The 27,596-nt window shown below is 44.5% G+C and overlaps 1 protein-coding gene across 1 annotated transcript in view; it reads right to left on the bottom strand.

Moving 5' to 3' along the window:
* Positions 1-27,596, bottom strand: part of FRAS1 (Fraser extracellular matrix complex subunit 1) — a 171,114-nt gene that overhangs the window by 59,488 nt on the left and 84,030 nt on the right. The window contains exons 14-24 of the mRNA XM_081999099.1: positions 24,458-24,601; positions 22,596-22,736; positions 22,031-22,171; positions 20,949-21,122; positions 18,384-18,524; positions 16,188-16,331; positions 8,886-9,038; positions 5,879-6,025; positions 2,258-2,404; positions 654-794; positions 284-424 (exon numbers count right to left, since the gene is read on the bottom strand). Coding sequence (XP_081855225.1) covers positions 284-424; positions 654-794; positions 2,258-2,404; positions 5,879-6,025; positions 8,886-9,038; positions 16,188-16,331; positions 18,384-18,524; positions 20,949-21,122; positions 22,031-22,171; positions 22,596-22,736; positions 24,458-24,601 — 1,614 coding nt within the window. The remainder of the gene's footprint in view (positions 1-283; positions 425-653; positions 795-2,257; positions 2,405-5,878; positions 6,026-8,885; positions 9,039-16,187; positions 16,332-18,383; positions 18,525-20,948; positions 21,123-22,030; positions 22,172-22,595; positions 22,737-24,457; positions 24,602-27,596) is intronic.

Raw genomic sequence — 27,596 nt, 5'->3', positions numbered from 1 at the left:
ACAACTGAAACCTTTCTAAACATGTAGGTTTAATACCTGATTTTATATACAGTGTGCACACACATAGGCACACTGGCACTCATCTACACTGAATCTTATTCCTCCTGAATTAAGCGTGTCTAAATGCAGATACAGCCTGTTATCTAATCCTCAAGTTGACTGCAAGTTTAACCCAGCATCCAAGCGCTTCCTCTTCGCCCCAGCCCTGGAGAGAAAAAGGAGCGTACAGAACATAGACTACAACCTTGGGCCCTCGCCACCACATTACCCTCACTTTGCTTACCTGCGCACTTCCGCTGTGCATCGTCTGCATAATATCGCTTCCCGCATTTGTGAACACAGTAAGTGTCCAAGAGGAAAAACGGGGCTTCGCAAAGGCTGCACTCATCTGGCTGGCGACACTGAAGGCAGTGTTGGTCACACCCTAGAAGTCATACGTAAAGAGTTCAGCTCAACACCGCTTTCAGCTGCTTCCTGCGCTGTGCTGTAACACCCGCAGGAACCACAGCTCCATTGGGGGTGTGTGTGCTGGAGGGCAGCGAGACACCTGAAGCTAGAGCGTGCCTTCTGAATGCAAGACGTGCGCAAATTGGAGACAAGCAGGGAAGCATGTTGGCAGCAGTGACTAGAAGTAACTCTCAAGAAGAACTCACTCTGGCACGTGTCTGATTCCCTGTAGAAAGCTGCAGGGCACTGCTCCACACAAGCTCCTTCATGGAGAACGTAGCCCTCCATACACTGCAGGCAGTCGGTCCTCTGGGGACCTTTACAAGCATTACAGCTCCAGTCACACTCTGGAAGGAAAAAACCAAAAAGTCAACGCAGGGCAACCCTTTCTGGGGTGCTCACCCTATACAAGTGCTTAGGGGTCTACAAGCTATGGGAAGGAGCACAGAGCACAGTAAAAACGGTTGACGAGATACTAAAAAAAACCAGAAAGCATGATCTGTACTTATTACAACTTAAGATACAGTTTGTTTTTTTTTTTTCCCCTGCTCTTGGACTTAACATGTTCTAACTATGTCAAATTTGAGCAGGCTTAGCTCTTGCTCAGCATTCAGACCTGCTAACGCTGGCCCAGTTGTGTTGCCTGTAAAGCCTCACTTTATCCCGTAAGTAGCTATGCTTCTTTGCTGCCGAGTTCGCTGCTCATTAGCCATTATCCACCCCGCTTTCAAATGACTCTGACCAAAAGAAAATGAAATCTTTGTCCCTCCCAGTCCAAGTACCCCTCTGGAAAGTCCACTGGCCAGAAACACACTGGATCCATCTGGGATCAGATCTGCCTTCACAGGCCCTTGTACTATCTCCCGTCCAGTCTTCAGCAGAGTCCCAACCATGCACACGTGCTCAAGGACTACTCAGGCTGCCGACACCGCTGTTTGCTTCTTGGTGCCATTTAGAGGGTCTGTATCAGCAATTAGTGACAGACACACTTGGCTGATGAGACAGACAAACAGGCAAAAGGCAAGGGGAAACAAGGACTCATTGAGGCGAGCTGAACTACTCCAGTCTATGCAGCATGTCCAAGACAAAGCCAGGACAAGAGTCCTACCTCATTCCAACACCCTAAACACCAGACAACGTCACCTTTCTGACGAACCGCAACATTAAGGAGACAGATGCTACTCAATTAAATTCAGGTACTGAGAGCGCCAGCTAGAAACGAACACTGAACAAGTCATTTGTATCCCGTTCTTAGTGGTGTTAGCTGCAACAAAGCCACGTTATCCTCACTTATTTCTATTATGGAACACTCTCCTTGGGAGTTCTGGAAATCTTTCAAGCCATGTGTCTTTTAAATCACTCCAAACTGTTGTTTCTGCAGTCATCCAGTGATGCGGTATTTAATAAGACAGAGAGAAGCAGGTAAGTACACAAGGCCCTATAAGCACTCTAAAAAAGATTTAGCCTGGTAAGCTCACTCGTTATTCAGCTGACCCATGACTAAATGAATTGCTGGACCTGACCCTTGGAAAGTTTGCTGGCTCACTTACTAAATCATTTACAAGAGAAGGATTTGCAATAATCTTGTTTCACTGAAAGGCTGAAGTATGTGACAGCAGACTGCCGAAAAAGAGAAAAAACCGTAACTGCCTTGCAAGTGGTCTGTCACTGAACAACTCCCTCCCCGCCCGGGTACACACTTTTTAAAACAGGGCACCTACACAGACCCTGCTGCCATGTAAGGGATTCTTAGCCAAAGCACTTGCATTTTGTTTTTCTTTTTTCTTTAAACCAGCAATGTATTTTTCACCTCTGCAAGTCTTGCTGGAAAAATCCAGATAATACTGCTGAGCACAGCTCTCGTACTGGCATTCTCCAAACAAGAGGACCTTAGCTGGATCTCTGCAAGATGTACAGCCCGTGGCCGATTCACAGCTCAGGCACTGGCTGTTGCAAGCTGTAGAAAGACAAAGAAAATAACTGTAATTACTGATGCACCAGCCAACTGAACAAGTACAAATGGTATTATCCTGTAGCCTCGCTACTCCTCTTGTCCTCTTTGGGAGACACCTGTGGAGACTTCGGAGTTTTTGCTTCCTATTTTCCTTTTCACAGCCTCCAAAATGCAAAAAGCCTCCTTCCATTTGGAATAGACTGTTAACGTCTCCTCACACTGCTTCTCACTCTGCTCTGGACAGGTCAGGGTAGAACACGGACCTTGAATTCAAATCCCCAAATAAGAGCTTTCCCTGTCTCTGTTTTTCTTATTCTCTTTAAACAACCCGTGTTTCATATGATTCCAGACTTCACTCATAATGCACAAATTAGGAGACCATAATAGACCACTGCAATCCAGTCAACAAACCTTCATGGGACCAAAGGCCCATTTAATTTCACTTAAAGTTTCCACCTTTTCATTTGCACATGATGTGAAATTTTGGAGCTGTAGGGAACAAATCAAGATGCCAGGAAAAAATGATTCAGGGATTTACTGAATCTAGAATCAAAGTTCAGAGGTTCAGAACATTTCAACTCACCCCTTTGATGTCCAGGGTCAAAACTTCTCAAATGCACTCACTGCTGATGTCAGAGCTCTTAGCTAATCCACAGCAGAAGATTTAACAGCAATGTGCTATGAAAGACTCAAAAATATTTCCTAGTCCTTTGCCTATGCACTGAAAAGCTCGCTCCCGTTCTGGTGGGACAAAACTTTACAAAAATAATATGCAGAAAACCCACGGAGGTTCACATGTCTGCTTTATACAAACAACCGTATGCAAAAGGGACTGCTAAATTCCCGGCCAACTACCCCCGAGTGTCGCTAAATCCGTACGGAATCAGAATCTTGGCCCAAGCTCAATTCCGTACTTACGGTAAATCAGAAAAAACTCTGAAAGCACAGCCACAACTGTTTAAACTAAAGAATAAAGCATAGCTGGCCATTTTTCATGGAAAAACAAACAAAACCTCTCACAGGATTTAGTGCAACTAAATTAGGATTTAGTTCAGGTGCTAATTACCAACATGTTACTCGTGGTAACATGGTGGTGATATGCTAATCACGGAATGCTAATTTAGTGATATACTAATTGTGGAAGTCCATTTCCATTTGCTTTTAATTCGAGACAGAGTTTTATAAAGACAAAACCTCAAAACACCAACGTAAATGTGAAAATACCTACGTTGCTCTCATTGAAGTGAGAAGCCAGTGCCCTTCAAAATACATTACTTGTTTTAGCTCATCTAAAAAATGTCACAGAAGGTATTTTCTTGAGGTACAAATGAATTTCTAATAAAATGTTTACCTAAAGAATCTAGTAGCTGTTTTTACGTGCGCTGGTGTCAGTCTAATTTCACTGAAGAAAATTACTATTTGTAATAGCCAACTATTAGAAGTATGGTAAAACATTCCAAAAAGCCAACTATTAGAAGTATGGTAAAACATTCCACATGAGGTCTAAATCTATAGAAATCAGGTTACCCATGGAGGCATGCCAGAACATTAAGCAAAACCCGCATTTGAAAGCAATCCTCTCTGCTTGTTTTATCAGCATGACTCCGTATCTGCATTTTTAAACCCATGAAGAACTTGTTAAGCTTTGCACTCTTCCTTGGTCAGTATGCCATTGAGTTTAAAAATACCTCCGTGAGTCCATACGCGCACTCAGCACCTCTCTGAACTTCATTCCAAACCCGTTCCTCAAAAGTGCAATGAGACTAAAATAAATGTTGGAGAGAGATCAAATTTTCTCAGCCTAACAGCCAACCTCCGTTTAAACAATTTTCATTACCTCCAAGTGGTAGTTTTCCAGCAGCCTGGGACAGCTTATATCTACATGGCTTATCAGCAGTACTTCACTTGAGAAGGCACAAGTGACACTTGGAATGACAAAAATCCAATGCACCAACCCACTTCGCCTTGAGCCTCCTGCCACAAGGATTACATACACTTCTTCAAAAGCCATTTGCAATAAGCAGATTAGAGTAGTTGAATTTGCTTGCAAAACCGTATTTGCGTTTGAGCTACTGAACCAAATTCAGGAAGGGTACAGTCCTCAGGAACGTTCCACTTCTACCATGATGGCCTGAGGGAGGAGCTATCAGTAGGAAACTTTTCATCAGAAAAGGGCATTTTATTTAGGAAGGGAGGTATTCTGGTGTAGTTAGCAATAAAAGAACCCATACTGCACGAGAGAACAGTGAGTATCTTGTAGAGCTTGTAGGAAACTAGCCAGGACAGCGAGAATCCCATGATCCCTTCTTTTATTATTGAATAGCCTTTTTTTTCTGTCAACTGAAGAATAGTATAAAGTCTTCCACCTATTTCCTTGAACTTACGTAAGATGTCTCCATTTCTTCTGGTAAGATGGAAATATTAGTTTCAAGAGAACCATATATTTCAACAAAAGGCAGGTAAAGCCAACAACCATATCAGCTTCCTCCTCTAGGACCTCATCAGTAAAGAAACTGGGTCTAGACAGGGTGACACCGATACCTATATTGAGTGCAGTGCAATAGAGTTATTTTACCATAAATCAGGATAATTTAAATGAGGATAATGCAGGGCTTAACAAATCTGAGTGTTTGGGTTCACAGCAACCAAACCACTTAAGCACTCGCTCCTTTTCGGGTATGTGTATTACAGTGGGTCAATTCAAGCAGGGTTTTTTCATATTTTTTATGTCTCTGGGCCATATGATTTGGCATTTTGGAACATTAAGCCCAATAATTATGTGAGAAATAACCCAACTGACGTCAGAGCCAGAGTGAACATAGAATAATAAAGGAAAAGAGAAGCCCTGGGAGATTCACAAGGGATAGCAGGAGTGGGATAAAACATTACTGCACTTAACATCAGATCAATTGCATCAGATCATTAGGAGGTAAAAATATCACAGCTCAGGTCAGTTGGGGCTGTGCCTGCAAAGCTGTACCTTGTTTCTGCTGAGGTTTCACACATGGAAAAATGTAGCATAAATGCTACAGTCTTAATAGAGCTTCCACGGCAGGTACTGGCAGGTAACTGCAGTGGGGAGGGGGTTTGCCTTAGTAAGAATTGATTAAAACTGGTCTAAACTTGTCAGGTTTTCACAAAGCCCAGAATCCACCAGTACTTTTGGCCACTTCTCTGTGTACCACCTAGACAACTTACCAAGTAAGCCTAGACAAACTCTCCTGAAGGTTTTTACTACGGGACCCAAAGCCTCTTGTCTTTGAAGTCGATAACAAAACTGCAACTGTGTTCAAATTTAAACCATGCTGTGGGCTCTGTTTCTAAGGCAGCTAATCACCTCTGTCAACTCACATGGAATTTTTAGGCACTTGAAATCTTTCTTTTCCTGGCAAGGGGAACAGTAAGCGAAGGAACAAGACAAGACATGTCGGTGAATACATTGTGGAAAGGAGAGATGGCTTAGAGGGAGACACTCACGTTTGCAGGTCTGCCTGTCATCCCTGTAGTACCCTGGGGAACAGACTGGCACGCACGTACTGGTGTGGGAGAGAACCAGGCTGGTGTTGCAGGAAGAGCAGGAAAAAGGACTCCCGCCAGTGCAGGTTTTACATGAAGGGTGACATCCTGCAGGGACAGCAAGAACAAGTGTTTCTGTTCAAGCAAAAGTAGATTTTCGAGCAAGTTTCACAAAGTTCAGCAGAAGCACTCTCAGAGACTAAGCATGGTGATAGTGAGTACCAAAAGCTTCTACTAAGTCTAAGCCCTTACTGGTACACGGCGCTCAGGAGCAGAAACAGCCAACCCAGCTTGTGACAGACGGATTAAATGGGTTTATTTGTGCTCTGTGTGCCATGCACACTAGCTTTCTCCCCTCCTCTCCTTTCTTTCTATTTTTACCCATTCCTCTGCTCCTCAACCTTCCCTTCCGCTTAAGAACAACCCTACGGGATCCAGCCAAGACCTGTCTATCAGAGAAGACTAAGATGGATCAGCACCTCCCTCTCATGCTTTCTCTCAACTATTATCAGGTCAGATCCTCCTGAGCCTGATGGGCTTTGTCTATTTAAAATCCCGCCCCAGGAACCACCAAGCGCTTTTCTGACAGCTCCACACCTCCCTGAAGTTTTCATCCATCCCTTCGGCAGGAGTTGCACAGCTGCTACCTATTGCAAAAAGCAACACTGAGAGAGAACAGTCAATCTTTACGTGCCCTCTCTCCATTTCACTCATTACTTTGTAGGCTTCTCTCATCTTTCCCCCTTCCTGGGGTCTCCTGTTTAGCAGGTTGAAGCGCTGTGGTCTACCTAGTTGCTCACTGTACAGAAGCCGTTCATTCCCCACATCCAGTCCTGCTGCCCTTCCCTTCCGAGACGGGCAGAACTGCTCACAGCACGCAGCTCCTCTAGACAGCAGCAGAACGGATTCTTCTATTCCTCTTTCCTTTTCTACTAGCACCTAACATTTGACTCGCCTTTTCAACATTGCTGAACACTGGGATGCCATTTTCACAGGCTGATTGATCACTACCTCAAAATCATGGCAAGGCTGCCGTCGTTCTGTACGTGAGGTGAGAGCCGGGTATCCCTGTGTGCATCGGTACATCTGCCTATACCAAACTTACACCTCTTGCTTTACTGCCCAGACACTCAGTCTTACAAGATCCTTCTGCAATTCTTCATAGCCAGCAATCCCACTGACTGCCTCGAGTAAGGAAATACATTAATACCTTTTTCTTTCTCTGCATTTTTAAGAGATATTTTTATGCCACCCCTCTTCTTGTCTTTCCCCGTTTCCTTTCCATCCCTTTGTCGCCCAGTTCTTGTGCTTCTTAGTCTTACTGATGTGATTTAAAATACCACAGTGGATGAGGCCAATGTATCCTATTAATTTCTCCAAAGGGACTACATACTCACAAAATTATTAGTCTGTTTTACTTCTTGATAGGCATTTACCTAATGATTGATGCCATCATTACACCTGTCAGGCCAAATTAATCATGAGTGAAGGTGGGCAAAGAAATCAGAGAAACGACTGCATTACACTGTGCTAGAGATCTTCAAAGCTAGCACAAAATGTAATATAAGCTTTGACAAGGTCTGAATAATGCAAAACTTTTAAATGAAACCTTTACACTGAGGGGAAGAAATGTTATCCCTAGGCTTAAATTTCCAGGATGGCAAAATATCTCTCTCTCAGGGGTCTTTCGAATTAAATGACATACATCTCTGAGATTTCATTTGTCAAAAACAGGTAAACACACAGCGCCCAGAGTGCTTGCGAGAAGCTTTGAAACATTAACCATCAGTTGTTAGACTGGATTAGGAAATGCCACTTCCTGCCAAAGGAGCACCTGTATCATCTACATCTTAATTCTAATGTGCAGAATTTCTTGTCTTGATTTCTTTCTCTAGTAAAATGAACTGCAATACCCTTTGCTCAGCGTAAGACACATCGGGCTTTAACACGTCTCTGTCGGCCATGTAACAAGAAAAGCAACCTACTTCCTTCTAAGAGTCCAAGAAATGTAAAACAGCTCAGACAGTGATTGGAATATGAAACCACATCAGCAGCAAACACTAGAGGAGATCCAGGGACAGGTGAAGGCACAGAAGGCTAGAGAATAAAATGTGCTATCGGTGCAGCTTCACCCATGCAGCTGGAGCACTGCATCGATCATACTAGCCTCAAAGGCTGAACAAAATTGGCTTTTTGTTTTAGAAGCTGCTACGAATGACGGCCTTTTGGACCGTTACTGCAGCAAGACAAGTCTTAGTGAGAGACCTTACCTAGGACGAGGTTCCATCTCAGGTTGCAAAATGTCCTGAGAAGTTGCTACCAGCAAGAGTTCTGCCTTCTGTGAGCAGAAGTTGCACAGCCCTTCGAAGCACAGAACCAGAAAATATTTTCAAGCGCCAGCATACCAGAACTGTGCTGCTACCATACAAACTGGAGAGTTGGTGATGGGCGCATGAAAAGTCCCTGTTTGAAGTTATCCTTTATTGTGCTTTAAGAAGCCCACCTCTTTCTAGGAGCGATCTCAGGGTAGCTTCCCTACATAGAACATAGGGTACTGTCATCCTATTCTCTGTGCCACCATCTTTGAGAGATGGGATTTATCAGAGAAAAAGAAAAACTCACCTTCACCTCCCCACAAGCATACTGCTGTCTGGTACTCATTGCGCTTATTAATTGTATTCTAACAGCGTGTTAGGTCCCGCTAGCCTCAGCATGTGCTCAGGACAGCACAGCACTGTCTGCCTCAAAGAACTCACAGTCTGGAAGCAGACACAGGTTATGGGCAGCAAGGAGAGAGTGCTCCCAGCCGGCTGGCAGAGTTATTAGCCAGGACATCCCCAGCTCCCGCTGCAGTGTCCTGCCAGCTCAACAAAGCTTCTCTCCTAAATAGTAACCATTTTGCAGAACATCTCGCAAGGATCCACGTGGTCGCTTGCAGCTACTTGAGGCATCTGTAGGGACTACTCACTTTTGCAGGCACCGTTCTCCGCATAGTATCCCGCCGGACAGTCAGGAATGCAGCGATCCCCCAGGAGCAAGTGACGGGCGTTCTGGCACTTCAGGCAGATGCTGCCAGTGTCCCACAAGTTGGCCACACACTGACGGCACAAAGGGTGGCAGTCTAAAGGAAGCAAGGAATAACGGATACCATGATCACAGATGGACAAAACAGAACTGCTGCGGGGAAACACACTGCTGAGAACTTAAGGAAGACACCAGGGACATAACTTTCACAGCCCCTTTCTGCTATCTGGTGCACGAGGGCTGGGATCAGGTGCTAAACGCTGCACTTCCAGCTGTCTGCAAGACAGATGACCAGAAATTTCCACGTTCAAGAAGCATTCCTTCCTTCTTGCCCTCATCCCCACCTTGCGCCCTTCCTGAGCATCACGTTTTCGCTTTTCCTCAGCAACCACATTCTCCACATCTCTCCTCTCTCCCATCCTTAAGTGAGCTTGGGAAAGCTTTGTACAAAGTCAACTCAAAGCTCTTTGCCTTCCCCAACCTTTCTCTGATTTTAGGTGCTTCTACCTACAGGTTCGTCTTTAACAAACTACGCTGGCATCTGTGGGCACTCAACTCCCTCTGCTCCCACCGTTGAAAAACCAAGAGCACAACTTCTACAGCTCTATCACCTTCTCGCATAGTTCTTACTGTTCCCACAGAAACGAGACATCCATACCGTGAAGAGGCTATTGCAGACCTCAAAGCCAAGCCACGAGTGGCATTTAGAGCTGCATGAGAGTGCCTCAAAATCTTTTCCTTTTTTCATGTTTTCCTCTGCAGCGCACAAGCTTGTGTCTCCTGACCTCTGCCTGAACTTAGGCGCTTCAAAAGGTTTTACAACAAGCCTTTTGTATGCACAACAGTGCAGTGTAAGGCAACCTGGAAGCCAAATTAATCCTCATTATGGTAATTCACAAAAGTATAAAGGAAATGACGACTCTCTTGAAAGAAATGTAATAATGAGGCTTGATTTCAGTACCTGGCCTCTTGTCAGATTTCTACTGAAGGTTCAACTTTCTGTCTTTTGTCTCTCGTGACAGCATTATTACAGATTGTCACGCAATCTAATTTTACAAGCTGAAGACAGGCTCACATAGAAGTCAGGGGAATTCTGCATCCATACCTGCAAGACTGTAACAGCCACTGGAGTCTAACCTTAGCCTGACTTCTCCTGTATGACACACATAGATGATTCTTACCAAACACGGGTGGACAAGCACACATGCAGCTCAGAAATTAATGCAAATCTGACCACATCCAGGGATTCAAGGTCCTTAAAGCAGCTGCCTCTCTCACCTCCTGACTTTACAGGCTGTATAACCTATCTAGTTTCTGCCCCACACGCCCAAGCTTGCAGATGAGAAATTAACAGCCAGAGGGGAGGTAAAGGTGAGCAAGAAAGACCATTATGCTTAAGATCGTGGCCCTGTAGATTCTCAACCCATCACTGTCAGGACAGTGGTAAGAAAACAAAAGCAGCACATGAGGTGATGCTCCCAAACTCAGTGACAAACCTCAAAACCTCCTTAGAGGGGTTACAGCTTTACAGGGGTTATTGTACTGCAGCTTCCGACTGCACAGGAGAACTCAATACCCATGGCATCATCCCATAAATCTTCACAGCTAAAGGTCCCAAACCTGTGCTGACATCAGAGTGGAAAGACCTGCCACCTACCTGTAGCCTCACTGAAGCCAGAAAGAATCACACACGTCTCACCATAGAGAGCAAGGACTAAGATAACATCCAAAAGGCAAATTACATAAGCACCGTTATGTAATTTGTATGCACAGGGCTGGAGGTGGTGTGAAGAGATTTATGCACTTATATTCAATAAAATTAACATAAATCCAGTTAGTTTCTCATGCTTCCACATTTACCGGACAACACGTCTACTCCCCTTATTGTTAAAATGATACTCCTCTAGTTTAATCTCTTGCTGGAGCCACTGGTCTCTAATAGGGAGCTTGGCTCGATGCAGTAAGTAACCAAAGCCAGCAGTAGTTTTTCAGTGACCGAGAACAAAAGAGACACCTGTGCACGGTCAACAGATTCCATAAGCAGAGCATAAAAATGAGACAGAGAAAACGAAGGGTGCCCAAATAACCAGTATCTACTCTAAATAACTAGACTCTCCCAAAATAACATATAAAAAGCTAAGTATCTACAGAAGTACATGCTCTTGCAGTACAGTTTTCTCTTTACAGCCTCTACGTTTGCTCCTATGTATTGAAAGAGTGCTTTTGCTCAGCTACTGTTTTCGGATAAATCTGCCCCATCACTCTCTTGTTCCTTTGCAAGCCTGGAGATCAAAGAGCACGCAATACCGAATAAAAAAACAGAACTGATGCTCATGGTGAATTTGAGGGACATTGGGGATCTAGTGAGAGAGTAAAGGAAGAACTGAAGTGCTCTCTTTTGGAAAAGATTATTTAAATTTTTCACAGCAGGCTCCCTTTGAAGCGAGGCCTAACAGAAGCGGAGTGTTTTCTTTATGCTTCTCAAAAATACTGCACAGACATATTTGTTCCCTGCTTCTGCCTTCTCCCTGTCAATCCTCACTCCAGCTCAGCTAGCATGCAAGCTACTGCCTGCGAGCTTTGGGCTTTCGGAGGCTTCACATCCCAGGTTTGCTGCAGGTCAGTGCAACACAGTTACTTAATTCCCTGAGCCTTCTTCCAGTATCCGAACTGGATTCTTCAGGGCAGCACGTCACCACGTTGCTCGTAGTCCCAATGCCTCCCTACTCATCTTTTTGAGACTACTGACTGTCCAAACACAACTTTTTCCTGCTACCCTTTCAGCTGGCTCTAATTTCCTCCTTGTCAATTCACTTCTGTGTAAAAAAAACCAACCACTTTACCTATCACTATATGCCTATAAAGCAACCTGTCTTCATCTATCTTCCTATAAAGCAATTTTAATTGTAAAACATAATGTAATTACCTACACAGATTTCCATTTCCAGAGTTACTTTATTTCCACATCCTCTTTAGCTTTCTCTCAGCAAGCAAAGAAAACAATGAAAATAGTGCCCTTCACATATGGAAAGTATCTATTATATACTGTTCCCTTGCCTGTCAAGACAGAGAAGGCTGTTCGGGGAGACAAAACTACCTCTAAAGTGCTTGTGAATGCTCATAAAGGAAACCAGAGGCATTTCTACCTCTCAGTTCCACCATTTGCTAAGCAATCAACCTCTTGTATTGTTTAAATATGCCTCCCCTCTTAAGGGCTCTTTAGAAAAAAATTTCCTGATGCAAGTTTCGTACTATGTTCTAAGGTAAGGTATGAGGTTTACAACAGAGTACTACTTTAAATCAGTACTTAAAACCACGCAATTTACAGGCACGGCAGCATGCAAACATTCTCTAGTACCTTACAGGAGATCCAGAAAGAAAATCAGTATGGTTGATTCAGAAGGACACCTAGCACCGACCAGGATTTTTGGTTTGATTTGGTTGATGGAAGGGGTTTCTTTCCTCTCCTTTAAAAGACCTGAAAGGCAATCTGTCACACAAACAAGCGAGGTGAACTCCTGGTGAAGTGCAACCACGTTCACAGGGATCTGCCTGCATCATCTGAAAAGGGTGGGAGCTTCTCTAGGCAGCGTGAGGTGGGAAATCCAGCTGGATGATGCCTGGCACAAATGAGCCCAGACTGAAGTAGGGAAATGCTCTTCCATTTTCCTCCTCTGGCAGCTCAGCCGTTAATTTCTGTAGGAGGTTGCACGCCAGTGACTAAGTGGAGCTAAGCCCCCAATTTCCCTCATGCTCTGCTCAGCAAAACTGCAGCTCTTCACGATGATATCAATGTCTCTCTAAGAGGATGGCAACAGCTCATTAATTTTACAAGGAGCTGAATGTATTTCTTGTTGTCAGAGTGTTCCTTCTGGAATTTTAAGAGCAAGGCAGAAAGGCTTGTTACAGGCAGCCTCCTGTGTGAGCTCTTCTGGTTTATCTTTGAAGGTTTTTGCAACTGCACACAGCCTAAGAAAGCAAGGGCCTGAGCAGCTGAAGACGGGGACTGGGAGTTCCCTTTCGAGGAAGATGCAGCTGGAAATGAAGATAGGACCTTGGGGGATACTGTATCAGTGGGTGTTTCGAGTTTCATTTCACGCCAGCTGCCCTTGCGACTAATTCTGGCAGGCAGTCTTTGCATCCTTTTACACCTCAGCTGAGCACCCAGTAGAGCTCAGTCTGTGAACTCCTTTCTTTGGCCACAGGTCCCTTTGCGTTTTTCTAACTGCCCTTCCACTGAGTCAGGAAAAGACCAACGAGGAAGCCTCAAGACAGGCACATGACTTACTCAAATCAGAAAAGTAAGAGCAGGACAACAGTTTTTGCGACAGCGCTATTTTTTAGACTGGTGACTGCAATGTTTCCTGAAGCTGAAGTTGTCTTGGATAAGAGGGAGAAAGGAATCAAAGAGTGTTTTCAAACTGGGAAAACAAAAACCATGGCAGACCTGAGACTCAACAGGAGACAGCTAAAGCCAAAACCACATTCCTGTCGATACACTTTTGCTCAATTCATGAGTTTTATTTTATAGCTTTCTTAAGGAAGATTGACACAAAGGTAGTGTGCCCAAACCAGAGCTTAGAAACTCACTGATCTTTTAAAATTTGAGGCCATTCTGTCCTCCTTCTGCTTAGATCTGAAACGCTCATTTGATAAAGTGCCGAAAACATCTTTTTTTTCTATTAACAAGGCAAATGTTCCAATTCTCATTCAGGTAACATGTACAATAACAACATTAATTCACAGGCAATGGTTTCAAGTGACAGTTAGTTTTCTCCATCCTGTATGAAAGATTTTCCCCTGCAGGTCCATAAAGTATGACAGCTAGCTATAATGCACAACAGTCCCTATAAGTCGTAACATAGTTCTGCCTGGAGGGTCGGGAATTAAGAGATAAATGGGAAGATAATTGTAAAAAATATTGCTTTGGGAAGCAAAGGAAAAAGCTTTGTTAGATTCTGATGCAAATCATATATTATGCGAGTGTCAGGGGTTTTAATGTTCTCCTTTATGGGACAGCTGCTCTTTAACTGGCAATTAATAACTTGCAAGGGCAAATTTAGCATTTCAATCAGTGCTGAATGATAAGAATGAGTGAAATTTAACAACGTGGATGTAGAGCTCTTTAGCAGAAATGGCAACACACATTCTTTGCTTAATGATCAGACATAAATTTGGCACAAAGAGCAATACACTTCAGACTGCAGATCCGAGACCAAAGCAAAACCTTTTTTTTAAAGGCAACCAATAACTATGTTCCTCTACAAGGAGTTTCAAAACTTCAGTTAGACAAAGGAACATCAATGCATCTATGTGGAAGACCACGTGAACATTGAGGGTCCCACGTTACGAGGACTATCTGTACTGGCCTCTCCAAGGCAGGACTGACACAAGTGAGTCACACAGCAAGACCAAGGTCAGACCTGGGAGGAGGAAAAGTGTCTCCTTCTGCTCTTACTATGTTGCACCTGGAAAGCCTTCTCTCCTGTTTTGGAGGCACAGATCCGAACATTACTGGTACTCGGTGATACCAGGCACTGTGAACCAAGCCCTGAAAACATGTTTCTACTTTGAGAAGACAGGTCTCCAAACAGAGGACGATGTTCATGACCTACAGGGCTTCGAAATAAAGCTTGCAAGTTTGCAAGAAAAGGATGCATCATCAGTCTGCAATTGCTTTGGAGCCCAGAAAGCCAGGCGAGGTTCTTTGCAGACGATTCATCACTGTCAGTGTAGTGTGTCTGGAGGGCAAACCTTACCCACCATATCGCCTGAGTGAGCCCATGGTTGCCAATTTCTGCTCCTCATTATTGCCAGGCACTGTGACATGTACCTAAACACCTGGGATTTGGGGAACAGGCTTATTGCTCCATGAAACCTTGCTAAACTTACAGGTAACAGCAGTCTCAAAGGGATAATTAAAGCACGTGGCACGCAGTAAGCAGCATAATAAACCCTCCTTAAAAAGAATCCTGGCTTATGACAAACGGTACTAAGTTTTTCCAATGAAATTTACAGCTGGAAAACCACATTTTCACAGGCCTTTTTTCATAGCGAGCATAATGCAAAGTAATGGGAAAATAAGGTGGAAGAAACAAAGTGCATACAGCTGTGACGTGACAGGACATTAATAAGTATCGTTGTAGTCCCTGAAATTTTACAGGGCAGAGACAGCTCTTTACACTGAAAGGCTGAACTATTTCCATATTGTAATGACTTCACTGTATGAAACCCAACTGTATGATTACCCAACCTGATTTATTGTATACCTAAGGAGCTGTACAACACTTCTAGGATATTTTCCTACTCCTCAGATACTTTGTTTCCGCCCCCCCTCTTTCTCTCTGCAGACAAAGCAATAACTGTGTTTAAAAGGAAGATGAAGAAGTGGTTCATAAAACTAATCTGTGGAGAGCAAAGCAACAAGTCTTTCATAAAAACAACCAACAATGCATATATGCAAACAAGAAGAAATCTCTGTGAAGGAGAATCATCTATATTAAATTGAGAACAACAGCCTATAGGCAGGCACCAAGCACCCACAAAGCATAACCCCTATACAGAAATCCTACTACCTCCCAGAAACGCACACAGCAATGCTAGCTGCGCCAATTTTTCTTTAGGACTCCATAAGCTGCTTCTCCGAATCACAACTGTTTCCTTAACTCGCTTTACTGAAGTTCTGTGCAGGACCTAAGCAGCTTTCCTGGCTCTGGGTCCCCCAGGCTTGGCTCTACAGTGACAGGCAGTATGCTGTAAAGCCCAGACTGGAGCGAGACACAGATAAGCACTTGCCCTGGCAAAGTCAAGCACATTGCCACTCAAGAGAGCAGAGCTGCAGCCTGTCCTATTGTTAACAGCACGCTCATTATGATATTAATGAGTATATGAATGCTCTGATGATTCCCAGACATACTGGTCCATACACGTGATGTCAAGTCTTCACACCAAACCGTGCAGCAGCAAGCCTGGCAAAGGAGAACCCGGCATCCCTCTCCCTACTACCTGCCTTACACAATTTGCAACTAACTTCACGCAGTTCTAGTAAAGATATGTACAGCAGGAGCGGCAAACGGCTTTGCTACATACCGTGCACACTGGAGAGCTTCCTCATGGTATTTTCACCTGTGTGACATCTTACTCCTAACAGGCATTTTGATTTCTTCATGGTGTGTGCTCAAGTAGCTGGTTAATGCCACAGAAAGATCATCACGCTGTATGACCCACACCACCTCCTCTTACTTACCCACACAATATCCCACCAGGTTGAGATACTGCTCCTCCTCGCAGCTAGTCCTGCACTTTCCACTAGCTAGAGTTGCATGGGGATGGCAGGTTAAGCACTCCAAATCAGAAGGCCCACGGCACGTCTTGCAGGATGGATGACAGGCTGGATAGGAAAATCAACGCTTGTTACGCTCTTGGTATAGTCCACCTTACACTCTCCCCTCCCCAGAAAGCAAGCCCCTATAATAATCATTTACTCCTACAAAACAGGGACATGAAATGATCTAATAGCATCAGTGACAGCAGAGTTGTTATTTGGAAGGCTCTTACATCCTCATTTTGAATAAACAAGATGAGAAATGAGTTGTCAGTTTAAAAATGTCATTTGTTCTCTGCGTTAATCAAGGTATAGATCTATACAAAATACAAAACATAAAGAGATTGGCCCTTTTATTCCTCCCTCCAGCATATGCCTGTGCACAGAAGCAAGACAGTGGGATGCACAGGGGAGATAAATTAAACATCTTGGGATTGTACAAACATCATAGCAGCATGAATTCAATATTCACGAGTGGAAAACCCAGGATTGATTTCTGCACAAAGCCCTCCCAAACTGAAACCTATAAAACCTGAATGCCACGCCAGCTCATCAGCTATTCTGTCTGCTAAAAGCTCAACAAAAAGATTGCACAGAAAGTGGTTATGATTGCTCAAAAGTATTTCACTCGGACTGCTTTTGTATCATTCCACTTTTAAAGACAAGACGCCGTGTTTCCAGGATTTCCATGCTAGGGAGATAGAAATACTACAGCTAATGATCTGTAAAAGATTCTTAAAAACTACTTTTAAAGCTCTTCTATGAATAAAAGCACAAAACTTCATCAATCTCCCACCTCAGGACTCCCCCAGGCTACACACAATTGCTCACTCCCCACATGGAAGCTGGGCATCTGGCAGCTGCCTCAGCATAAGGCTCCAGTGTTTAAGACCTAACGCGCCACGTCCCACCACCTTCTCAGCTTCTCAGAAATCATGCTCGTGAACTCAGTGCTCTAATGGAAGAATCCATTTTCTAGACACATCTACACTAACAGCTTCGCTGTTCAAAAAACTGCAGGGGATCTAAGCTGGCGGCATAAAGATGCCTCTTTCCTGACACTGAAATTTTATTTCTAAGACATTTACATAAGCCTGAAACTGCATAACGCAGCATTCAGCAGTTACCTCAGCTCTACGGTGGCAGTGCACAACCTCAAAATTGATGAATCTTTACAATGGCCTGCCAAATAAATGTATTTATAGAGTTGTTCCTTGGATGAATAAATTGAATAAATAGAGCAATGGACTTTAGAAGGGGTTTCTTTCTCTAAACTTGAGGACTCTCAGGGGAGCGACCAGTAAATCTCTCCTACTGCCAGAACAGATACGTGGATGTCTGACCCAAGGAACCTATTACAAAACAACACACAACTTTCAGATGACCTTGAAGGGACTAATCAGATTTCAAAGCCCTGCATTTCCTCTCCCACTGTACTTCGCAGCTCGTAATGAACGGCATACCCCAACGGCCACCATTTTCTGCAAGTGGCAAACAGGATTTAACCTTTGCAGTCACTCAGAAGGTCAGTAGTCACAGTCATCTGCTTAGATGAGATCAAACAAGCTGAATGAAGGCCACTTGCTGACTGGTGGGCAAGGCTGACACACAAATAAATGATGCTGTCCCCGCTACTGATGAGGCACTTTCATAGACCTAAGGGCTTTTCTCCTGTATCTGCAGAACTCCTTCCTTCTAAACCCAGCCTTATAGCCAGGAGTGGATTAAAAATAAAGCTAATACATAGGGACAATATGCCTATCTAGCCTAATAAAAGCAGCCCATGCTTCACTGCTGTCCAGTAAAGACCTCTTCTGCCACAGCACGCTGACTAAGAACATCATCCAAACCTACTGAAATGAAACACAAAACATCTTAGGGGAAACAGTCCAGAGGCGCCAAACTGATTATAATGTATGATTCAATGTGTACGCCTCTCTCCCATTAGGAGGAGATTCCATTTCCTGAAATTGGACTATCCTATTCTCCCCTGAAAATACTTCAATAGCCTCATATAAATCTGACAGCATCTCTAATTACAATGAGAAACGCATTACGAAACGTGCATGCAATGGAATCGAGCAGTATACGCTGCAGGTGCTTGCACGATGCACTCACAGTAGCAGTGATCTTTGTGGCTGAACAGCCCCTCTGGGCACTCAGAGAGGCATCTGCCTTCAAGCAGGACGTGGGAAGACAGACAAGCCGTACAGTCCCGGGAAGTGTTCCCCACGCAGCCTGCACAGGAGGAGTGGCACTCTGCAAGGGAGGGAAAAACAAGAAGACAGAGAGAGACAAATTAGTTCTAGCTTATCTTGGTTGTTACTGTCCTAGAGTACGGCTTGATCGCTTTCTCCCCAATGATGACAGGAAGGTATTTCCTTTACAGGATTCTCTGACTGTGAAAGGTAGAAAGGGCAGGAGTACAAAGGCTGTATAGCCCGCTTCTCAAAGATAAGGAGCAACCGCAGAGAGCTGCACATTTAATCTTTCTTTGCACCCACACGATTCACTACTGGAACGGAAAGCTGAGATGCACAACGCCGTGTAACACCGTTCTCCTCCCTATAAGAGCTCTGGGGTTCTGCAAACTTACCAGGTTCTGAAATCATCTTTCACTATCACCCTACAGTTACTCCAGGAAGGATTTTCTATCCAGCATCACTGCATGGTTATCATCAACCATTCTGGAGCAGTAAGAGCAAATATATATAGAGGTGGGCTGGCCACCTGACTTGACAGCTAGTGAAGTGAGCGCTCATTACAAGGATAATTCAGCAAGAATGAAAAGAGTGCAGTTAAAAAGTTAAGACTTCTTCACCTTTACTGGTACAGACCCTAAAACAAGCCATCCTAAACTAAGTAATCTGATTAAATAAACATATAAACTCATTAGTTAAAAACCTAGTATTTATTAGAGCAGTGACTCGAGGCCAGAGGTTGCACTGCGTGAGCCTCTGTTGAACACAAAGAGAGACTTCCTGCCCTCTAGGGAGACAAGACAGACACGGGGCTGGAGTGGAGAAATGAAATGAAAAGAAATAAGGCTGTCTGTCAGAGAGCCAGAGAGAGGAGTCGGGGATCCTCATCACAAACACAATGTCTCCAGGACTATCTTTGGCTCAAGTGACTCAAATCGGATCAAAGAGAAATTTCTTACAGTTTCATCAGGGAAATCTCAAGCATTAGAAAAATACAGATAGAGGTATTTCTGTGATTTGGTGAGAAATTCACAACCACACAGGTAAAACTTTCAAGACCAGCATTTTAACCTACACGTGAATGGGCTTCTGTTCTGCACAGGTAAGGCTGGCATGGTACACATCTGTTGTGGGCTTACTTTTTCAAAAAGGTGCACCTAAAAACTCTGCATGAATATTCTAATGCCATTACTTATACAGCAGAGCTAATAACATGAAAGGCTGTGCGGGCATTCTTGCCCAATGACATAATTCAGCACTGTCACCGAACTCTGCTCGGGCCTGTTTGTACAGGTCTGTTCACCCATTTGAGGCACTGGTATATGGGTTTCTTCACTCAGTTTCTACACCATAACCTGGACTCGGCTAAGAAATCCCGTTACTTGCCAAGGAACAGCCACTGCGTGGACTGGAGGCTCTACACTAACGCCTTCAGGAATGAGTCCAAAGCACTGGACACTTTATAGTCTGCGTAGGTCACTGTTAAAGATGGAATCATTCCACCAAAAAAAACCCCCACTTCTTCCTTTTTTAAGATCCCCTAAGGCAAAAAGAATGAGCTTGTACAGACTCTTTCCATCAAGTTGAGATGAAGAGATAAAATAAAAATAAATGGATTTTAAATTATGTCCACTTCTAGAAAATGTTTTTTGAACAGGAAGAAACAACCAGTAGCATTGTTATTGCTATTACTTTACCTAAGTGCTGTAGAGTCACTGTCTCTCTAACTGCTCTCTCAACACAGGGAAATCATTGCCATTTCTGAAAGTATCATTTCTCCTTAGCCTTAGAGTGGTCTGTGCTGGCACAAGATTTTCACCGTCTAACCTCTCAGCCTGCTTCTCTCTGCATTATTTTCAAGATATTGCAGTATGTTTGTTGCACAGATATCCACACCGGCTGCCACAAAGCTCATATATCACATATATCCCAAATGTACACCACGTTAGCCTCTTTTCCAAACTCTAGTCTTCAAGGAAATGCTTCCTACTTGGTATTTCAGGAGCAGGGATGACACGTGTGCTGCAGGGCTTCTATCAGGAGAGCTTCCTCAAAAGAAAAGACTGCCGTGGGATGTCTTGACCTGCTCCAAGGGCTAATAAGGAGACAGCTCAGTCTTTTCTCAAAAAGGATTTAAGGATTGATCCTGCTTCAAAATAAGTCAGTGGTAAAAATCACACACTCAACTTCAATGAAAAGAAAGCTAAGCTAAGCTGTGCAGACTTGAAGACAATAATTTTTAAAAAAGTGCACCTGAATCCTTTAGTCACAAATTATACGTAGAGTATATTTTCCCCTCAAAAGTACTAGTATATGCCATTCTGAAAGTTACCGCGTTTAAACGTTCACGGCTGTCATAAGGCAAACACAGGAGCTCAAAGCACGTAAGAACCACGCATCGTACAAGATCACCCTGAACACCTAAAATCCAGCGCAGCCCTGTGCCGAAGGCTTTGAACCGCTGTTCCCGTCCTCTACTCACGTTTGCAGACTCCTGTGCTGTCCACGTAGAACCGGGCTTGGCAGCGAGAGAGGCAAAGGCCACGTACAGCTCCTTCCATGGGCTGGTAAGGCTGCAGTACGTCCTCTGGCGCCCTGCACTGCAGGCAACGAGAGGCCCCCGGGCCGACGCAGGTGCGGCAGGACGGGTGGCAACCTGTGCACGGGTCGAGAGAGCAGTCAGAGCCACAGCTCTGAGGACAGCTTTCTCAGAGAGATGGACGAGGCCCGACAAGCGTGCAAATCTGAGCATCTGGTGGTGAACACGAGACAGGAAGGGGAGAAAACAACTGCTTCGGGTCCTCCTGTTCATTCCTTTTTCCAGTTTTGTATCACTGTAGACAGCCTGATACTCAAAGAGCTGGCAAAGAGCATACACTTTGCAGCAACTCACAGGCTAAAAAGTCTGTCCCATAAAGAGACGGGGCACTGTACTTTCTATAAAGGAACAGGGATTTCAGAAAAATGCTTTGACACATCTTCCACCCCCGCCAAGTAACAGCTCTTTTCTTGAATAAAGTCAATGAACAAATAACGTTGGGAAAAAACTGCAGTACTGCGCCGCAGGCAGTCAGTTTTCCTTTAATTTCTGGAACTGCAATGGTGAACACAATCTCACTAGGAGGGGCAGCAAGAAATGACAGTCTGAAGGGCTCATAGGAAGCATAAATTCATCTTCCAAATTTTCAGGTTTTCCATTGCTGCAAGAATGACCTCAGCGTTAGCAGGTCTACTAGGTGTGTGTAGAATTTCACCCACCTCTTAACTTGTGTCAAGAAAAACTTGGAAGCAACGTACATTTATTTCAACAGCATAGACAGAAAAAAAGTCCCCAAGATCACTAAATCCTGAGGGTGCGAAAGCAGAAAGTATTTGAGAAAATTTGCTTTTTCTCAAAGCAGAAAACAGTCAGCAAGCAAACACAGGAATTACTCACTGACCAGCTCAGCACAGGATAAAGGATCAGCATTGTAGCCGGGCACTCCGAGCACAGCCTGGCAAAAGCCAATATAGATACACTGGTTTACAGCAGCTGGGGAACTTACTCCAAAGTACATAGCTTACCCTTGCAGACGTCGTGATCCTGGTAAAAACCCTCTTCACAGCCCTGCAGGCACTGGCCCCGGCGCAATGCCAGAGGAAAGGAACAGGAGGTGCAGTGAGTGGCCAGAGGTCCCTCACATGTGGAGCACGAATCATGACAAGCTGATAAAGAAACAGAGCACACAGAACTGAAATACCCCGTTTTTTAATCCTTGAGAGTGGTGTTGCTGACTACAGCCTCCTCCAGCCAACCATGAAAACTCCCAGCTGGCATGATATTCAGTTGTGTGAACTAATGAGAGCAGAAGTGCATGTGTATTAATAACTACTAACGGTAATAACTCTCACACAGTGTTTTGAATATGTAACTCAGCATGTCTTAATATGCTTGGCAAGGCAAAGAGGTTATTTAAAACTATCTATCACAAGCGAACCACAGAAAACAAAAAATCAAATTCCCCGTCCCTACTTGCACTTCTGTGCTCTTAACATTCCCTCCCCACAGGTAAACACCTGGGGAAAAGAAGACAGCATGTGGAGAGTGCCTTGAAAACCTTAGAAAAGGTCATGCAAATATGCCTCTTACCTCTGCATCTTCCGTTGCTACTTGGGAAATATCTGTCCGGGCACTCTGAAACGCAGCTCCCATCATGTAACAACTTATCTGAAGCACAGGCCAAACACCTGGGTTGGTCTGAATAGCATGTTTCACAGAACTGGTCACAAGCTGCCAAAAAGGACAGTTTATTAATGAAATGTGCATTCAGTTAAGCAAAGAATAACAGAGCCATCCACCTGGCCACACAGGTAAAATAAAGCCAAACCATGCCTTGTCTTTTCTTTGTGAGAACAGCATCTTTAAACGTTCCTCTCCAGCACGTTTAACCTTTCACACTTCTCTGGAATAAGTAGTGACATTCACGGAGGTAGACATGTGAGTGCAGACAGGTAGTCACTGACCTGTATCCCATCTAGGACTCTGAGTAAGTACAAATACCAGAAACGGGTCTACACCAGCACTCCCTCTGCTCCTGACACAACCCTCTCCAGCTAATGTAGTATGTCGTTCCTTCTCACCAACGGTCTGTGAACAGGGAGTACCATTCTGAACAACTTCATGTACAAGAACCATCTCATAACTCTTTACGTATCTTTGTACAACAAGCGTCGGTAATCAGACTCTTCAGGAAGTAAAAGATGGAGGAAAAGCTGATCCAAAAAATTGTAATTTCATCCCTCCCCTTTTTCTTCAAGTCAAAGTTCTAAGTGTGAAAATGCATCTAAAATCAAGTATGATGATGTTCCTTATAGACTCCTGTGGTCTCCAGCACATTCAGTTCTGAAGTTAACTGACCTGCTGTCTAAGAGCACTGTGAAACAACGGCTTCCCTAAGCCAGCAGAACTACCAAGCCAAGCACTTAACCAATATTTGTTTCTTTTCACCAGTCAGACAGCCTCCCTTTAATACAGCTTACAGCTCTCCAGCTGGGTATCAAAATGCATGTTTTTGGTAGAAGATGAAAGGCCTAAATCCCAGAGGTTGTGAGGAACAGCTATGGAGTTTTGAGAAACGACTGGCAATAAAAATCAAAATTAAGGCCAAGTGCCATCTGAGTGAAATTTCCTTTTGAGCTTAAATGATTTTCAGCTACAGATGTAAGATTTCAAGCCTGCATGCTTCAAAACACAGGTGAGTAAAATTTACTGATATAGACATCAACCTGAAGGGGAACCTGGTCAAAGTGAAAATTCCTCCAGAAGTGCCCAGAAGAGCAACAATTTTGTCAACGTGCTCCAGGATTTAAGGCCTCTCTAGCTAGCTGTGGCTCAGACAGACGGGCATGAAGACAGACAACCCCTGCGGCACTTCTACTGACCATCCGGGACAGGCCTTCAAAGCAGCTGGAGGTGGCTGCCAGCAGAAACCCAGACTTGACCTGAATGTTTGTGGCAAATTTTAAGATTATTTGTTTGAGATTTTTTTCCCTTTCATGATTGTTTGACTTAGGTCTTTTAATTCCCTCCAGCCATCTCTTCTCCTTTTCTCAGCAAACCTTCCCAGCTCCCAAGTCTCATCTGTTGTTGCAGGTATTAGTAACCGTGATGCTGAATTATAATCAAATTTACAGAAACCTGCTGGCAAAGGCCATTTTTCTTTCTGCAGACAAATGGATTTGTCAAGCCCTCAGAAACAACTCAGTTAGGCTTTCAAGCTGTTCAGTGAGCGAAAAAACCTTAAACCTTTCAGCACGTGATTAGCTTAAATGAATGAATAATCTTACAAACAGCAGCTTTCCTCATCCAATATTTATGCACAAGGTGCATAAATAAGGCTTCCTAGACATGAATATAATCATAGCTGCTGCATGGCTAAATGAAATATTGATTCCTTTTTTGCAGAGCTTTTCTCAAACTTCTTGCAATTCGAGAAGAAAAGAGCTATTTACCGCTGCAGATTCCATCCTTCGTATAAAATCCTTGCCCACAGCTGGCCACGCAGAGCCCTGCTTTTAGCACGTGTGATGTGTCTTTGCAGGACAAACAATTGTTCTCAGCAGGACCCCAGCATGAGGAACAGGACTCGTGACAAGCTGCAGGAAAGAAAGGTGCAGGATTAAGAAACAACCAACTGCCACTCATCTCTTTAAAGTGAAGAGTTTGCCGTAATTCACTTTTTTGCAGTTTTGTTCCTTGAATCCACAGGCATTCACTGCTTCAGAAAAGAAAAAACAAAACAAAAAAAACCCTGCTCTTCCATGTACCCCATCTCAGGGGTACAACTTACAGCCTCATTTTGTATGTGCAATACGACATGCAGTATACATCAGAGCAGTTTCTGTAGCTGTAATCGGATTAGGAGGAGTGTTGGTAACACTGTTAAGTCCTAAGTCCTCAGTCCTCACGTGCTCAGACTGAGGAACTCCTGGGGAAAGGTGGGCAGTGGGTCTCAGGTCCAGTACAGCAGGCACTGCGTATCTTTTCCTTGACGTTGCCAGCAGAAGAGAAGGGGCATTCCCTCTCTGAGTTGAGACACCAGCTACTTTTCTCTCTGGATGAGCCATGTATCATGGCTGGGACACAGAAACGTTTCAGATATTCTTGAAGTGTATCACATTCCTGCAATGCAGGCAGTACAAATGCACTCTCTGTGGCATCTGGGTACAGGAACGCATAGGCAGAACAGAGCGAGCCTTGAGCAGGATGACATCTTACAATTAAACTAATAACTGTATGGAGATCGATTCTGCCTCCCAAAAGAGCTGCTGAACGAGCCGCCTTATTCGAAACTGTACAAGCCCAGCTGTGAGGGAAATTCAGCTCACCGTGGTTACTGTTTATGGAATCTGTGACACAGACTCATGTTCAATCCTGTGCTTGCAGTGCTTGCAGGAACTGTGCAAATTACAGTGCTGTTAGCTATTAGATTTTTTTTCCTCGATTACACCCAAATATGTTCCAAAGACGTTCTTAAATTTATTATTTCACAACAAGGCGGGTACATGCTTGTGCTCCCAGGCCACGGCAGGTGGGAGAAAACAGAACTTTTTGCCATTTTCCCTGCATCCACAAACACATCTAAAGTTGCGGCCACCCAAGAAAAACTCATCTGCGTGTGGTCTCGGTGCAACGCAGGAACCAGAGGACACCGCAGCAGCTCATCCACATAACTAAGAGCACATTTACATACAGAACAGTGACAAAAACAAACTCCTTCTTGCCAAAATAAACCCCCTAAGTGAGAGACAATTGATCCTCTCCCCAATAACAGGTGAGAGTGAAAGTGTTTGCAATCCGGACAGGCGTTAAGTAGGTTTACAGCAAACCAGTGACCACCACTTGCTCCCATCTCACTCCTGTTTTGCATGGTTTCTATGCTGCTTCTGCCTGCTTGAGGCTGTAGTTGCTCTTGGGTTTGTTAATTAATGACACGAAGCACCTATGTTTGCGCTTATGTATGAGTCACACTGCAGAGCGTAAGATAAACACCCCATCTCAGTGGATCTCACCGCTCCCCAAGGCAGGGAAGTGTTATCGTCTCCATCGCATACGCAGGGAACTGAAACACAGCGATGTGACGTGACACGCACGGGGTTAGAACAGGGAGTGTTTAGGGGGCCAAGACAGGGGCCATCTCAGTTCATGCCCAGCACGTGGTCCTTCGACATCCTGCGTGTTCCTTCTCCACACTTCCACCTTTGTTTATTTTCCCTTTTCTCCTCTTCTTCTACTGCCTTGTAACTAGCTGTTTGCTTTCCCCCTTCTCATCTTCCTCCATCTCCCCCTTCTCCCTTATTCCTCATCCCTCCAGAACGCCATGGCTCTTCTAGTTCCTGAACGCTCCGATGTGAGGAGTGTCTCGTAAGGGCGCTGGGCATCCTGCACCCAAAAGGACCTTCCCCCCAACTCCTACAGCAAAGAACCCTCACCACTATCAACCGCGTTTAACTGTGGCTGAATCACAACACAATGAATACCAAACATCCCATCCTGAGGCAGAGATTGTGCACGCTTTTCTGCTCCGGTCGATCATTTCCCTTGCTGATAAAAGGCTGCATCTCATTCCCGCTCGGATGATTCTCAGGGCATGTCTACACTCGAAAGTTAACTGCAGAGTCTGAGTTCAGGCTGTAAATTCCCAAGTACTGAAATGTCCTCACTTCACCTTCCAGATGCGAGTGTTTTGCTCCTCTCTGAGCTCACTCTAACTTTCAACACCTTTTTGAAAGAGTGGACAACAGGACTTGGATCCTCTAATTAGAGACTTCCCACTGCACGGCTTGAGCCCCTCGCTGTTAACCTGACTCAATACATTGACACATCTGAACATACCCCACTATATGCAAAGTTCTCAAGTCCTCTCTGGAGGTGCTGCTCCTTTCCAGGAGACACTTTTCTCTCCTGGCAGCCTGGCCTTCAGACTCTGTTTTTAAACAGGCAGCCTTGCATACAGCTGTATTAAAAACACACTTTTGATGAAGGCCAGATCAGTTGGGCCAACTTGCACTGGAAGTGCTTCGGCTCCCACCGCACACCTTTTGCCGCCTGCACTAGACCAAGTGCTCCCAAGCACATCCACACCTCAATCTCTTCTCTCAAGCAGCTGCCTCAAGCTGTGCCTCTGTGTAAGTCAAAATAATGTCTTCACCTCTCGCCAGTGCCACACGTTTTGCTGGGTATAAAGTCTACCATAAACAACACCCACGCCAGAAAGGTCTTTGGACATGGCTGGATCCACATCCCAGGCTCTTCTCTGGAGATGGTGCCCAGCAGTACTGCCTCTCCGCCACGGTCCGCACCCGGCCATTCTGCTCGGCTTTTGTCACCACCACCACTGTGCTTGCCCACAGCTACTTGCAGTGCAAACAACCCTCCCTCCCTCCTGGTTCTGGCTGTCTTAAGCCTTTCTACAGACATGTGGCCGCAGGGCTAACAGAGCAGCAGACAGGCCAGCCCAGCCCACTCCCCCGTTCTCAGCTGCCAAAAGCAACTCATCACAAATGTTACTCTAAACACAGCCACCAAGAAAGGGAGCGAGACAAGAAGGAAGGGTGTTTTAGACAAGGTGGGCTAAGAGCACTCCCAGTG

Source organism: Phaethon aethereus (assembly GCF_964289735.1).
Source record: "Phaethon aethereus genome assembly, chromosome: 4".
Classification (NCBI taxonomy): Eukaryota; Metazoa; Chordata; class Aves; order Phaethontiformes; family Phaethontidae; genus Phaethon; species Phaethon aethereus.
The sequence above is the reverse complement of the archived record's forward strand: the minus strand, read 5'-3'. Positions and strand labels throughout refer to the sequence as shown.